This window comes from Monodelphis domestica, chromosome 2 (assembly GCF_027887165.1).
Source record: "Monodelphis domestica isolate mMonDom1 chromosome 2, mMonDom1.pri, whole genome shotgun sequence".
In the NCBI taxonomy this organism is placed as follows: Eukaryota; Metazoa; Chordata; class Mammalia; order Didelphimorphia; family Didelphidae; genus Monodelphis; species Monodelphis domestica.
Genome location: NC_077228.1, coordinates 102,935,872 through 102,951,470, shown reverse-complemented (window position 1 = coordinate 102,951,470; position 15,599 = coordinate 102,935,872). Strand labels below are relative to the sequence as shown.

The 15,599-nt window shown below is 46.4% G+C and overlaps 1 protein-coding gene across 12 annotated transcripts in view; it reads left to right on the top strand.

The window, feature by feature from the left end:
• The window catches only part of KIF21B (kinesin family member 21B), a 77,365-nt gene that overhangs the window by 40,744 nt on the left and 21,022 nt on the right, over positions 1 to 15,599 (top strand). For 8 of the 12 annotated variants that reach the window (XR_008916141.1, XR_008916140.1, XR_008916144.1 and 5 more), the window contains exons 16-28: positions 3,283 to 3,390; positions 5,064 to 5,132; positions 5,741 to 5,970; positions 6,388 to 6,535; positions 7,542 to 7,736; positions 7,857 to 7,958; positions 8,908 to 9,073; positions 9,430 to 9,481; positions 9,684 to 9,741; positions 10,313 to 10,518; positions 10,624 to 10,698; positions 11,958 to 12,071; positions 14,131 to 14,169. Coding sequence is in view for 7 of the 12 variants with exons in the window: in XM_056815703.1 (XP_056671681.1) it covers positions 3,283 to 3,390; positions 5,064 to 5,132; positions 5,741 to 5,970; positions 6,388 to 6,535; positions 7,542 to 7,736; positions 7,857 to 7,958; positions 8,908 to 9,073; positions 9,430 to 9,481; positions 9,684 to 9,741; positions 10,313 to 10,518; positions 10,624 to 10,698; positions 11,958 to 12,071; positions 14,131 to 14,169 (1,562 nt within the window). In the remaining 5 variants the exon portion in view is untranslated. Of the gene's footprint in view, positions 1 to 3,282; positions 3,391 to 5,063; positions 5,133 to 5,740; positions 5,971 to 6,387; positions 6,536 to 7,541; positions 7,737 to 7,856; positions 7,959 to 8,907; positions 9,074 to 9,429; positions 9,482 to 9,683; positions 9,742 to 10,312; positions 10,519 to 10,623; positions 10,699 to 11,957; positions 12,072 to 12,219; positions 12,297 to 14,130; positions 14,170 to 15,599 lie in introns of all 12 variants that reach the window. The other 4 variants (XR_008916142.1, XM_056815704.1, XM_056815708.1 and 1 more) reach the window with 3 other exon arrangements.

Genomic DNA, 15,599 nt, shown 5'->3' with positions numbered 1-15,599 from the left:
GGCAGGGATGCGCTCCAAATGGAAGCTGGGAACAGCAAATGGAGCCTACTTCCATGCTGTTTGGCATTTCACCAGAAGAGTATTTGCCTGTCAGTTTCTGACCTTTCCCACAGTGGGAACTGAACTGGGCTGGGTTGGTCCAGCCTGGGGAAGCCGCTGCTGGGGCTCTGGGCTCAATGGTCACCCCAGTCCTTGGGGCCTAACCACCTCAGGGGTGACTGTCCTAGGTTGTTGCTCATTGGCTCTTGTTGCAAAGAGAGGCGTCCTCTCCAAAGTACATTTTGTCTCAGTTTCAAAATCTTCTGATCTCTGGTGTCTGACTTGGCCCACGCCTTCTACCTGAACTTTAGCCACCAATTCTTAAGAACTTTGTGTTTCTTATTCTTTCATCTTTGACTATTGTCCCCACAACCCCACCCCACCCATCTGAGACTGGGTTTTCTTATCTTGAATAAGCTGGCAGTACAGTGTGACCACTCATGGGTCCAAACCTTCTCCCAATGGGCATAAGAGCTTTGATTCCATGCTGTCTCTGACCTGGATCCCCCTTCGGCAGCCCCCTCCTCGCAGTGGCTCAGCATACTGGTGCTGGGATTTGGGGAGAACCTCCCTTTGACTTAGCCAACTGCGACTCAGTGCTCCCAAGCCCAGGCGTGCCCCCCCCCAACCTCCTCCTTCCCCAGTCCTTCTAAGGCTCCTCAATCCTGCGGACAAACAAAGGAACTCCTTGGATTAGCAGCAGCTCTCTTTCTCAGTGGTCTTCTGACCAACCTTGGCTGAATTTGAGTGGGGGCAGCCCTCGCTTGGACTCTTGGTTCTCTGCTTTAGAACAGATGGCGACATGCTTGATAATAATAATGACTTCCCAGGGCACAATCAGACTAAATAGATGCTGTGTTCCAGCAGGGGGGGTCTCTGCTTAGCTCCTCTCTCTGGTGACTCACCTGGAATGGACAACGATTCAGTTTTCTGCCTGGTCCCAAGATCCCAAGGATAAATTCTGCTGGTCTAAGCAGCTAGTTGCTGCTAAGATATAAGGCAACAGAATGAGCCTGAAAGAGACAAGGCAAAAGTCTCCACAGTGGAGACTTCTGGCCCAAGATTCCTTGCCCTGTTACTACTGTACTCCCTCCTTTCATGGCGGTCGACAATCTTACAAATATGGAGATATGTCTTTTCTGTGTCATGGGATACCTTCTATATTGAAGACAGCAAGAAAAGTCTTCAGTAGGGTGTCTAGATAAGCACTGGGCTCATAAGAAGATCACTTCCTTAGGGCAGTTCGGTGGCTGCTAGGTGATAGAGACCCATATGGAAGATGGGTTCAAATCTGGCCTCAGAGACTTTCTAGCTGTGTGGCCCTCAGCAAGTCATTTAACCCCCATTGCCTAGCCCTTACCATTCTTCTGCCTTGGAAGCAATACTTAGTATTGATTCTAAGATGGAAGGCGAGGATTAAAAAAGAATAAATCATTCCCAGTTGAGCAGTGTTACAATATTGCTGCTACTGTGTACAATGTTCTCCTGGTTCTGTTGATTTCACTTTGTATCATTTTGTAAAAACTTCCCATGTTTTTCTGAAATCCTCCTACTTTAGATATCCAAATACTCCAAGGATTTTTCTGTCCCAGTAGAGGAGGCCTGTGATGAGCAAGAGACCCTTGTATTGATTAATTGATTACAGAGTCCACAGGGATGCCCCACCTTTATCATCCTCCATTGAATTGAACCAACTTCTTTCCCATCTAGTTATGACTTCATCTCTTTCCAGGACCTTCCATCTCTAGGCATGACTCTCAGTCCATTGAGCCATCTAGTTGTTCCCAAGTTGGCTTCATTCTTTTTAATTAAATTTTTTCAGTTACATGTAGAAATAATTTTTTATAATTATTTAATGGCATTTTATGATTCAGATTTTTTCCATCTCTCCCTTTTCTCTGCTCCCCTAAGTGGTAAATAGTTCAATATTGATCATAATTTTAAGGTGGAAGGTACAGGCTTAAAATAAATAAAATTTAAAAAATATTGGTTATACCAGTGCTTTCATGAAATACACATTTCCATATTGGTCATGTTGAGATAGAAGACACAGATCACACATAGAATAGAAATCTCATGAAGGAAATGAAATGGAAGATGGCATGCTTTGATCTGGAATCATATTCCAACAGTTCCTTCTTTGGCTGTAGCATTTCTCATCATGAGTCCCTTGTGCTTACCTTGGAAACTTGCTTTGCTAACAATGGTTTAGCCCCTCACAGCTGATCATCATACAATATTTCTATTACTATGTACATTGTTCTCCTGCTGTTGCTCACTTCACTTTGCATCAGTTCACATAAGTCCAGGTTTTTCTGAACTCTTCTTGTTTATCATTTCTTATAGTGTTGTAGTATTCTATTACAACCATGGACCATAACTTGTTTATTCATTCCCCAAGTGATTCACAACTCCTCACTTTCCAATTCTTTGCCACTACAAAAAAAGGCTGCTAAAAATATTTTGGAATGGAAGTGTCCTTTTCCCTTATCTCCAATCTTTTTGAGACACAGACCTAGTAGAGGTATTACTGAATCAAAGGGTATGCATAGTTTTATGACTCTTTGAGCATAGTTCCATATTATTCTCTAGAATTATTGTATCAATACACAATTCCACCAACAGTGTATGAGTGTCCTAATTTTCCCACATCCCATCCAACATTTATCATTTTCCTTTATGGTCATGTCAGAGTTGGCTTCATTCTTAACCTGACTTGAGTTAGCCCTTTGGTAGTTACATTTCTGGCCAGGCCGCCGAGGCATTCCTATCATAATAGGACTGAACTAGGTCTTATGGATGTATATTGCAAAGAGAAAGATTTTGGCTTATTAAAAAAAGAACTTCCTAAAAATTAAAGCTATCCAAAAGTACAATGGAGTGCCTTAGGACCCTATCACCAGAAGTCTTGAAGGCATTTGAAGATTTGCTTTGATATAATTGAGAGGAACCCTGCTTAAGGGATGCTTAAGATTGTATTTGATGATTTTGGAGATTTCTTACAACCGTGAGATTCTACATTTATGGATACTAGTGATTTAGCAACTTTCTCTAACCTTGTACCCCTCTTTTCCCAATGGCTAAGCTAACTATCTGGATAACTATGTTGCCTGGGAATCCCTCCCCCATTCAAATGACACCCAAAAGGCCATGAAGGATGTATCTAGTCTCTTCTTAGACAGTCCACCTGTAGGTCTGTCTTTCTCCATTAGACCAATGCTTCATGCTAATGCCCTTCCACAGGTGGCTTTGATGAAGCAAATGAGGGAGGAGCAGCAACGGAGGCGGCTGATCGAAACCAAGAGGAACCGAGAGATAGCACAGCTCAAGAAGGAGCAACGGCGGCAGGAGGTGAGGGGAATTCCACTTTCCTTCCCCCTTCCACCTGCCCCGATTCATATATACATATAATCCTTCTTGAGTTCTACCTGCTCATCCCCTAGTCCTTTCGGTCACTGAAAGTTCAGAAGGAACAAGTACTTAGAACTGACCCTGGTAGATGGGAACATCTCTGCTTTTGAACTGAAATAGGTAGGAAAATAAATGAACAAGTTTTCAATATTGGGTGTGAGTGCAGCCAGAGAGAAATGCCCAAGAATGACCCAGTTAGCTAGTTTATCACTGAGCAGAAATAACCCAATTCATAGCATTGAGTAATGGAACTATATTTAGGGTCAGGGAATCAAGTCCTGTGTTTAAGTCCTGGCTTTGCTACTTTAGGTCATGTGACCTTGGCCAAGTAGCCACTTACTTATTGCCTCTCTGAGATTTGGTTTGCTCATTTGTATTTTAGCAAGGTGAACTCTTTGGTCTTTATTAGCCTTAAAATGCACTCCCGCCCTGTTCCATAGGGTAGCGGTGAGCATTAGATGATATATATGAAAACATTTTGTAAACTAAAGCACTAGACAAAGTATAAGAAAGTGGTCATTGTGGTTTCAGTTTTCTCATTTGTAAAATGAGAGTGCAACTTTATTGATCAACTGAGTTTCCTCTCAATCCTGATTGGTAAAGGAAAGGATATTCAGAGGTGGGCAACCAGGATGCCACATGAGAACTAATTAAAGGCCCTGGAGATGTCTAGCTTGGAGAGGAGAAGTTGGGTGAGCCATCTTGGAGTATCTGAAGGGCTGTCACATGCAGGAGGGATTGGCATGTTCTGTTTGGTCCCAGTGGGCAGAATGAAGAGTGGGAGGGATGAAAGTCACCGAGATACAGATTTCGTTTTGCTATGATACTTGATATTCCTATTATTAGAGCTTTTCCAAAGTGCAATGGATTGACTTCAAACAAAATCTGGGTTATAGCTCTCTTATAAGGGAAATTCCCATTCAGGCCTCCGAGGCTCCCTTCCGCCTTATTTCTAGTGTGCCCTCACTATAGTATGACCGCTGTCCTGAAGCCCTAAGGCTCCCCCTGCTGACCAAGGACAGCCATCCTTTCACCAAAAGTTCCCAGGAATAACACTTGGAGAAGATGTTTGGGCTGTTGGAAAGAAGTAAAAAGTAAGCTCCTGGAAGGCAGATGATTGTTTTCCCCAGCCTAAGGTTCAACATGTAATTGGTACTTAAATGCTTGGACGAATGAAGGGATTTCAGAGAGAATGCTGGATGATAGAGCTGCAGAAAATGTGAAGCTAGACGTACCTTTAGAGATCCCCTCATCTTACAGAAGAGGAAACTTTAATCCAAAGAACTACAATGGCTTTGCCATGATCATATAGCTAGTTAGTAGTGCCTTCAAAGTCAGTAAGGCTTCATCATGGGCAAATCAAAGCTTATGAGTCTTAGATCCCAGAAAAAGTTGGGGATGTGCTTCTCTCTCCTTGAGGTCTTCTTGTGCACAGGTACAAGCTGGGTGATGGATGTGCTTTCCAACAGAAAGCAATTTTCTAAATGAATGTGATGGGAAGGAGTAACAGTTCTATGGAAGAAGACCCATGTCAGAGCAATCCAGTGGATATAAGAGTGCTTTGAGATCCTAAATGCAGGTTCTTTCTCATCTGATCCCATTCCTCCCTACAGTTTCAGATCCGGGCTTTGGAATCTCAGAAGCGCCAGCAGGAGATAGTGTTGAGGAGGAAAACCCAGGAGGTGAGCTCATCCCAGTAGGGCTGGGTAGGAATGCTACCAAAGATCACCCCCTTTTCCTCTTCTCTCTTACCTACCACTACCCTCACCACCACCCCTTTGATTGCATCATTGGCCATTTTGACAGTTGCCAAAGAAGGCTATTCCCAGTTTTTTTTTAGAGTTTTGGAAAGGAAATTCCTTGTGTTAGAGACTGTTTACTCTCAAGACAATTCTGCCCTATTCTGGAGTCCATAGACATCCTGGACAGGACTGCAGGTCTCTTATCCAATAGTGATGGAGCTGTTGACTCAAAGATAATAGATATTCATTTCCATGTTGTGGCAAAAATCATTTGCACATCTATTTTTCACTTGGTATCAAAATGGAAATTCCATGAGTTCCTTCTTTGTCCTCAGCCTTAGATCTAATCTGGGAAAATGGTTTCGGTAGGCCCTCAGGAAAGGTATATTGATTGACTTATTATTCTAGATACCCCTGGGACACAGTAGGAAAACCTTGAGTTTGCTGGACTGGCTCTGTCCCCTTTCCTGAGATCTATGTCCCCAAGGGTGGGCTTTCCAGGAGGCCAAGGAATATAAAGAATCCATGGTGTTTCCTCTCTCCCTCAGGTGTCGGCACTGCGGCGCCTGACCAAGCCCATGTCAGAACGAGCAGCAGGACGGGTCGGGATGAAGCCTCCCATGATGGACTCTGGAGCAGAGATATCAGCCAGCACCACATCATCTGAGGCAGAGTCTGGGGCCCGGTCCGTCTCAAGTATTGTGCGCCAATGGAATCGAAAGATCAACCATTTTCTGGGGGATCCAGCAACTCCAGTCAACGGCACTCGTCCTGCCAGGTCAGAGTGGGTGTCCCTGAACGTTAGAGCTAGGAGAATAGGGAGCCTTTCCATTCAAGGGGCCCAGGACCTTTCCATGAGGTCTGAGTAGAACCCATCGGAACTACATCAGCCTCTCTTCTTTTCTTTTTTAAATAAAATCTCAGCTTCCTGAGATCAGGTACAATTTTATTTTTGTCTTTGCATCCCCATTGGCCGGAACATAGTAGGTGCTCAATAAATTATTTTTTGGATTATTGATTCTTTTTTCCCTTCCCCTTTTCCTAACCCTAAACCCCACCCCAACACACACACACACACACACACACACTGTGCACACTTGAACCACTCAGAAGAAACATGGTTGTTTGGCGTGGGTAGAGTCAGCAGTAGCTGAGCACTGGATAGTGATGAGCCCCTCATCCCTTCTCTCTTCAGGAAGAAGTTTCAGAAGAAGGGGGTCAGCCAGACCTTCAGCAAAGCTGCCCGGTTAAAGTGGCAATCCCTAGAAAGACGTATCATCGACATCGTCATGCAAAGGATGACCATTATCAACCTAGAGGCTGATATGGAGAGGCTCATCAAGGTAAAAGGGAATGAGGTCCTGGTAGTGAGGTTGGGATAAAATGCCCACCCTCACTGGGAGTTTGATAAGGGCAGGGATCATCATATCTTAATTGTTAGTCTATCCTAATACCTAGCACAGTACTAGACACATAGTAGGGCTACAATTTTGTCTGGAGAATTTAATTGAAGCAGACATTTATTCATTAGAAAAAAAGAGTGGCTTTTCTCCTTTCTTTGGCTATGCTCTTTCTTTTATTTTAACTTTCTTTCTTTCCTGTTCTCCATCCCCTCTGATATCCAAGTTCTGACTTTCCTTTCTTTCCAGAGTAGTTATTTCAACTTTTCTTTGTTTTCCTTTTCCTCTTCTTTTCTCTCTTTTTCCTTTGGGTGGGTTCTAATGATGCTGAGGAGTATCTGAAAGATTTACCCTTAGTCTCCTAGTTAAGAGAGGAGAGACAGGAAGGGACCGGCTTGTAACTTTTGGCTCAACATGGCTATATAGAACCAGTGTGGCACAGTGGATAGAACTCTTGACTCATTAGGCAGAGCTAGGTTCAATTTCTGCCTCAGGTACTTACTTAAAGTGCTATACACAATGCTTAGAACAATGCCTAGTACATAATAGATACTTAAATGTTGGTTGATTGATTGATGCAAATATTGATGGTGATGATGACCAACATCACCATTATTTACGGTCTTTGAAGGTTAGGGAAGATTCTTTTTTTTTTTTTAGTACTTACCTTCTACCCTTTTATCAATTCTAAGACAGAAGAGCAGCAAGGGCTAGGCAATTAGGGTTAAGTGACTTGTCCAGGGTCACACAGCTATAAAGGTAAAATTTTAATAAAAGTAAAAATGTGTAAAAGCTCATGGGGGGATATTTGAGGCAGAAATGAGTGATGATGGTGATGAAGATGAAGTAGGTGAAGATGGTGATGATGGTGGTTAAGATGGTAACATCATGGTAATGCTGTTAGTGGTGATGATAATGATGTCGATACCTGACCTTCTCTCATCCACAGAAAAGGGAGGAGCTATTTCTCCTTCAGGAAACACTGAGAAGAAAGAAGGAAAAGCTTCAGGAAGAGAGCCCAGAGGAGGAAAAGGGACTACAGGAATTGAGTGAAGAAATTGAGGTGCTAGCAGCCAACATTGACTACATCAATGACAGTATTTCTGATTGTCAGGCCACCATTGTACAGCTGGAGGAGACCAAGGTGACTACCAGGCGGGCAATCTGAGGAAACTGGAAAGGAAACTAACCGCATATCTTTCTTTCCTTCTGCCTCTGGGACTGACTTGGGCAATACCATCTGCCTTTCATTCCCCTATCCTAGGAAGAACTAGATTCCACAGACACCTCAGTGGTCATCAGCTCCTGCTCACTGGCTGAAGCCCGACTGCTGTTGGACAACTTTCTCAAGGCCTCCATTGAAAAGGTAATAATCTTCATCTTGTGTGCAGGGATCCTGGGACGAGGTGCTTGGGAGGTGCAGTCATAGTAGTACCATCTCCTAAATGATGAGAGTGGGAAGGTGGGGAAGTGGCTATTTTTTTATCCTATGATTCAATTCTTAATTCTTCTACTTTGGCCTGGAGGATAAGATAGTAGGGCTAAGCCTCAAGGGTACTTGGGCTAAGAATGAGGTAGATGGGGATACAGCAAGGGGAAGGGATGTGTTTGTGAATCCATTTCAGATATAAGCAATCTGAACCCCAAAGAAGTCACTGAGTCGTAGATTTAGAATAGAAAAGGATCTCACTGATCATAATCCAATCCCTTCATTTTATAGATGAGGAACCTGAAGGCTAGAGAAGTTAAGGGGTAATTGGCAAAGCTAGATTTGGACACAGGTCCTATGAATCCCAAACTAGCCTATTCCATAGTACTGCACTGCCATTTTGGAATCATTAATTATCCAGTATTGTCCATACCTCCCTTCCCTTCTCCTTATAGACTGGCATTCCTGTATAAAGGGCCTCTGTGGGGTTCAAATCTAATAGGGGAAGTATGACACACTGTAAAATCTCTTACAAGAAGGGGAAAAGTGGCCCTAAAGACTATTTCAAGGTAGAACTTAGCTATCAGAGGATCGACGTGACCCTTAGAGAGACCTTGGGTTTCATGGTCTCCCATGTGAGGGCCCTATACCAAGGGGCTAGAGCAGAAGGATTCCCACCTTTATGTATTTGTTTGTTTTTTGGTAGGAATGGTCTATCTTTCCTCCTTCCCTGTTGGTTGACCCCATGGTATCTAGAAAGACAAAGGAGAAAGGACCACTTCTAGGGAGATGGGTTGGGGAGAGAGTCTTAGAGGAAAGGACAATGCATAGCACAAGCCATTCCCAGGCAGGGATAGGTGACCCCTGGCTGCTCCTTCCTCCCTAGGGTCTACAGGTAGCCCAGAAAGAGGCCCAGATTCGACTGCTGGAGGGACGACTGAGGCAAACAGATATGAACAACTCCTCTCAGAACCACCTGATCCTGGATGCCCTTCGAGAGAAGGCTGAGACCCACCCCGAACTGCAGGCCCTGATTCACAATGTACAGCAAGGTAAGGAGGGCTCCCCAATAACCCATCAGCTCCATCAATGTTTTTCCAGACCTGGACATATCAGGAGCTGGAGGAGCTACTTAGCCTCACCTTCCCCAGATGCTCAGCCCAGTTTCATAGAATTACCAGTCAAGATTGCCAATTTGGTCTTGGTTTGGGAGGCAAGGAGAGTATGAAAGAGGAAATAACTCTCATGTAAGATATAGTCCCTCTTCCTCCTACCTTCACCAGAGCCCTCTCTAGGGCAAAGGCAACAACTTCAAGGAATGGGGGCAGCCCTGCTTCTCCTCCTCACATCCCCATTCCCCCTCCCCCAGGACTCACTATAACTGAACCTTTCATCTTCCTTCTCATAGAGAATGGATATGCCAGCACAGATGAGGAGATCTCAGAGTTCTCAGAGGGGAGGTGAGTTTCCGTACTGGAAATAGCAAGGATCCAGCTGGCAGAGCATGCTGGAGGCTGGGCACAGGGACTCGGGTGGGAGCCACGAGAAACAGCCCTGGGCCAGGGTTGGGAGTGATCTCGAGTTCAATAGGCTGTGCCCACTGCCAGTGTGAATGTGGCAAATAAATGGAATGGCCCTGAGCATCTTCTTTGTCTCCTCCAGCTTCTCCCAGTCCTTCACTATGAAGGGTTCCACCAGCCATGATGATTTCAAGTTCAAGGTGAGTGACTAGAAGCCTTATGTCTGCTCAGCTCTTCCCACACTTTGCCAGGGGCCTGCCCTGTTCCCTCCTCCATGTCCAACCAAGCATTACTTCTGTCTTCTTTTCCCAGGGGAAAGTTGGCCTTAGTAGCAGCTATTCAAATAGGTGCTGATGAGTTTGGGAAGATCATCCACATAATAGCAGTAATAATGATAATAGTAGCTCAGTAATTCATAGAGTACTTGCAAAACACTTGACATCCATTGTCCGTTTGAACCATATTCCAACCCAGGGAGGGAGATAATACAGAGACTCTTATGCCCATATTACAAATGGGGAAACTGAGGCCCGGAGAGGTTGTGACCTTCACACTCAGGTAGCTGGCATTTAGAGATGAGCTTCAGAAGTGTGTCTTCTTGACTCCAATTCAATGTTCTCATCACTCTGCCCTGCTGCTGCAGTGGTAGCCACAGTCATAGCCTGGAGATGTTCTGTGACCCATCTCCAGAAACTGGACCCTGGGAGTTCTCACCTTTAACTCTGTGACCATCCCACTAAGCAGACCCACTCTCCCCCTCTTCCTCTCCAGGGGGAGCCCAAGCTGTCTGCTCAGATGAAGGCAGTGTCCGCCGAGTGCCTGGGTCCCCCACTGGACATCTCCACCAAGAACATCACTAAATCCCTGGCCTCACTTGTGGAGATCAAAGAGGACGGGGTGGGCTTCTCCATCCGAGACCCCTACTACCGAGACAAGGTCTCACGTACCATCAGCCTGCCCACCCGTGGCAGCACCTTGTAAGGACGAGAGCAAGAGCAGGGGAGGGAAGGTCAGGGTGGAGGGAGGTTCCTGACCATCTAGGAATCCTCCTGGGCCCATTATACATTTTTTATCTGTTCCAGCCCACGGCAATCCCGAGGCTCTGACACCTCGCCTGTGACACGGAGGAAATCCTATGACCGAGGGCAGCCTATCAGGTAGGTGCATAGCATCGTAGCCAGTACGAAATCCACATCCCTGGTGCATTTCCAAGTCCCAGATCAGCTTCCCTCTGCTACTAGCTGCCTTGGAAGGCAACGGGTCCTCCCTCCCTTGGGGGAATTTTTGAGCAAAGACCGGATAGCAACTTCTCCAGTATGTGGCCAATGGGTTTCATATCCAGGAATGAGTCGAAGCAGACAACTTCTGAAGGCCCCTTTCAGTTCTTCAGATTCTGTGATAGCCCCAGTATGTCTTCCTATCCTTCCCAGGAATGGACTCGGAGAAGGAAAATTGACTTTCATATTGACTTAGCCTAACCCTAATTTCAAATGTAAGCCTACTTCTTAAAAGTCATTTCACAGGGGCATCTAGGTGGCTCAGTGGATTGAGAGCCAAGCCTGGAGATGGGAGGGTCTGGGTTCAAATGTAGTCTCAGACACTTTCTAGCTAGGCAAGTCACTTAACATCCATTGCCTAGCCCTTTTCTACCTTGGAACCAGTAACATAGTTGAACCCTACTGTCTTTCTTGTCTACTATTTACATGGGCCAGGAGTGAGAAAAGATGGCTCAGCATCCCCACTTTTCCCTCCCAACATAAACACAAAGGTCCAGGTGCCCTGGGCATTAACCCCAAGAGGTGAGCTGGATATATATTCAAAGGAATATTCTACTTTCATTGGTGTTTTCAAGAAAGAACCAAGAGAATATATTTAAAATGTTGTCTGACACTTCAGAGCTGTGTGACCCTGGGCAAGTCACTGGACCCCCACTGCCCGGCCCTTACCACTTTTCTACCTTAGAACCAATCCACAGTATTGATGCTAAGACAGAAGGTAAGGAGTTTAAAAAAAATAAAGCAAACTGTAATCTGAGAGGTTTGGTTTAGACAATGGGCTCTTTTATTGGTTTTTTTTTTTGTCCAGACCTGAGATTTTATCATTATAGAGTACTCCAGAAGAGAAAGGCCACTTAATCACTGCAGCTCAACAGCTCATCTGTAGCTTCTTTTCTTTTTTTTAAACCCTTATCTTCCATCTCTCACCTATGGCTCTCGAGACCCCAAGTCACAGAGTTGTCCAGTAGCTTTAGGAGAGGGAGTCCTAGACACCAGGGAGAGAAAACACAGGTCTGGCCCAAACAGAAAAATTCAGTTTGTGTTGAGCCGCCCTTCCTAACAATTAGAGCTATTCAGAATGGAACGGGATGTCTTGTAAGCTAGTGAGTTCCCCTGTTCTGCTCCTGGCCCCTCTCCAGGTCCTCGGACATGGCCTTCACACCCCCTTCGTCCCCCCCTACACGGCCCCGCAATGACCGCAACGTCTTCTCTCGCCTCACCAGCAATCAGAGCCAGGGGTCAGCACTGGACAAGTAAGAATGGGGGCCTTAGGGGCTCCAGGGGGAGGAGGGGATGCCAGTGGGGGAGGAGGGGAGAGGAAGTCTGGGCTAGAACCCAGGGATAAACAAGGAGTTCAATCCCCTCTCTCCCCCTTCCTTTCCCTCCCTCCCTTTCCTCTAGGTTCCCAGGGCCCCTTCTGAAGCATAAGGTCCTGATGTCCCTCCTAATGTCATCCGTCCTCTCTGGAGACTATTCAGGTCCTACTCTCGTCCTCTGGTAGATAGGATGGTGGTGGGGGGAGAGAAGAAAATGTGAGAGCAGTACCTCAGCCTGCTCTGGGTCTGGCCCACAATGAGGGTGCCCCGTTGATACTGCTGCTCTTCAGTGCAGGCTTTGGGCCCCCCTCTCCTGTGCTTCAGTATCGGGGGACCACAGCCATGGTCCCTAGTGTTCAGTACTGGGACTTTAAGTATTCCCTTTTGCCTCTAAGATAAATGTTTCAGACAGACTTCCTTGGCCCTTGGTGACGCATTCCATAGGTTGCTAGTAGGAAAGAAGGCTCTTTTGGTGGGTGCCATTGCAGGGCACCATCAGCTCTACCTTCTTGGTTATCCTCCATCCATTGTCTAGTGGGTCTGTCTCACAGACCTAGAAGTAAGAAATGAAGGCATCTGCAACCACAATCGGTTCTGCTGGCCTTGGGGGTGTTGTTTCTTCTAGCTTCTTCTCCCAAACCCCCTAGCTCTGATAGGTTTCCCCCCTTCTGGGCTCCCTGCAGCTTAATGGCCTCAGGTGTCTCCACTCAGCCAGTATAGGGACTTAGGGCCCTAATCCAGGGCAGCCTCTTCTGCTAGATAGGGGCAGATGGCTCTTCCTTTTGGATGGGGGTCCAGGTTTGCAAAGGAACTAACTGGATGTCTTCGTGTGTCTATTCCATGGTGTCAGGATTGCCCCACACCCAGCGCTAACCATCTCGCTGGCAGAATCCTCCACCTTGGACTTGAAAAATCCCTCAGTGAACACTGAGCTTCCTCATCAAATCATGAAGCTGATCCCCTAATTCCCTTGACTCCTCCCCCCACCTCTGACCACCACTTCTGGAGTCAGAGAAGTAAGGGTGAGAAGCGTGGCCCAGAGACTGCCCTCCACAATTCAGAGTGCTCCTTCATAAAGGAACAGAGTGGGAAGCTCAGCCCCTGACCTTTTCCCAGCTACCATGAGAGGGTCCCCTGGGAAGTGGAGATGGCAGAGGATGGGAATCTTTGGCCAAGCAGGAAAAGTCTAAGCACAGAGGGCATAGGTGCCCACATGCTTTGGCACAAATAAACCTGTGAGACAGATGTAGGGGCCCCAGAGGAACCTCCAGAACCTGAATGGGCTCAGCAAATCCATTCCATGAGGGTTTCTGAGAACTAAGACTTAGTTGCTGTGTACTGAAGGGTGGCCAGCTCAGGAATTGCTCTTGCTGAGTCCATTGTGGCTGATCTGCTGCTAGCTCCCAGCTCTTGCCCAGTATGGTTGCTCCATCTGGTTTAGGTGCCAGGAGGGTGGGGAGAGCACCTGGGAGAGAAGGTGGCTGCCTCCTTTTGGTCTGTGCAGAATCATCATGGCTCTCACTGGATGAGATTTGGGTGCTACTGGCTTGAGGGCAGGGTGCCCTCCAGCTTAGGCTGTGAAGCATCTGGAGAGCTTGGAAATGGACAAACAGGGCCCAGGAACCATCACTATCTCCTACCCCTAATCGAGGGCTGGCCCTTTCCCATCTCTTCCCAATAGCCCTCTTCCTCTAATTCCTACCTTCCTAGACCAGTTAGTCAGGAGGGTCCCCCTGACTCTGAACCTCACAAAGAGTCTTCCCTGGCACCCTAGCTTCTAGGCCTGGCCCTAATCTCTTCCCCTGTGCCCTCCTCTCTTCCCCTCCTTCTGCAGCCCTCTCCAATCCTACCCACTCCCCTCAGTTTTCTGCCTCTCTCTGGAAGAAAATAACCCTCTGACCTTCCCCATTCTTCTGCTGCCTCTTCTCCTTTTGTTGTTGGTTTGTTTTTCCTCTCTCCCCACCCCCTAATCCAGCTAATTTTCTGCCCTCCCCAGGTCTGATGACAGCGACTCCTCTATCTCGGAGGTCCTGAGGTACAGCGCTCATGTTTGGTTTCCCCGTCTCTCTCTTCCTTTCTCTCTCTGTTTCTCCCCATCAATGATGTCTCTCTCTTCTGCCTGCCCAGCCTCTCTCTCTCCCTCCTTCCCTTTGTCCTTCTGCATGCTGCCCATCCTGTGTCATCCCTCGATCCTGCATCCTGTTCCTCTCCCCGAGCCCTGAGTGACTGGTTCTCTGTAGACCCTGTTCCTGCTGCCCCCACCCACAGAGGTGGTTCCTCCCTCTCAGGTTTGCTGAATGGCATCGGTTGAGCTCCAAGCTTCTTGGCTGCATTGGGGGATGAAAGGAATTATGGGAATAGGGTGGGATGAGGGGCACGCTATTTTAGCTCTTGCTTTCTCCTCCATTTAACTTATACTTTTGGAGAGGGTGAGGGAATTTCTTCCAGAGGAATGAGGTCTGCTATGGAGCATGAACCCCCCCTTTCCCCGCAATATCATGATGGGGGTAGAGGAAGAGCTGATACAAAGCTCCTCCTGCCTCCTGCTTTCAGTGATTCGCTCAGCTCCTCATTTTGTCTGGGGTCCAGAGCCGCAGAGGTGACCTCCCATGTGCCAATAGAGTGGCACCCAGTGGACATGCTGGGGCCAAGTGAAGCTGCTTCCCAGTCCTAGCCATTGACAGAGCATTCCTGCAAAGAGTCCTTCTCTCCTTGGCCCATAGGTCTCCAGCCTTACAGTCACTGGCTCAGCCAGAAAGCACTGTCTTAGTGCATAGGCTGTGCCAGGCATTGGGCTGGGCTGGGGGGCAGGTGGGGAGGGGAGTAGCAGTAATCACTAGCATTTATATAGTGCGGGCATCACAGCCTTGCTATATCATAGGTCAGCATAAGAGATTAAATGGAAATTGGGACAGAATTTTGCAGAAGCCACAGAAGAGAACATGAAGGCTGGCAGTCGACTCAGAAAAAGTTTAGAAACTCATAAATAAGGGCAGCATGGCTTAGTGGATAGAGAGCTGGCCTTGAAAACAGGAAGGCCTCAGTTTAAGTCCTACCTCTGACACCCGCTGTATGATCATCTACACTTCCTAGTTGTGTGACCCTGGGCAAGTCACTTAACCTCCATTGCCTAGCCCTTACTGCTCTTCTGCCTTGGAACCCATACACAGCATAGATTCCAAGACAGAAGGTAAGAGTTTAAAAAAAAAGAAAGAAAGAAAATCTCAGAAATACATAAAATATATGTATAGTATTATATAATGTCAATTATACATACATATTTCATTTCTCAATACCATAAATATAGTTACAAATTTCTTTTTTATAGTTAAAATAAGTTTAAAAAATTATAGTTTTCAAAAGGAATGGGAAAACCAAAAAAATTTTACAAATTTTCCAGATTGTGGGGCCACCATCCCCCGCCCCAACCTCCATAATGTGGAAGGTTTGCAAAGTACTTTACAA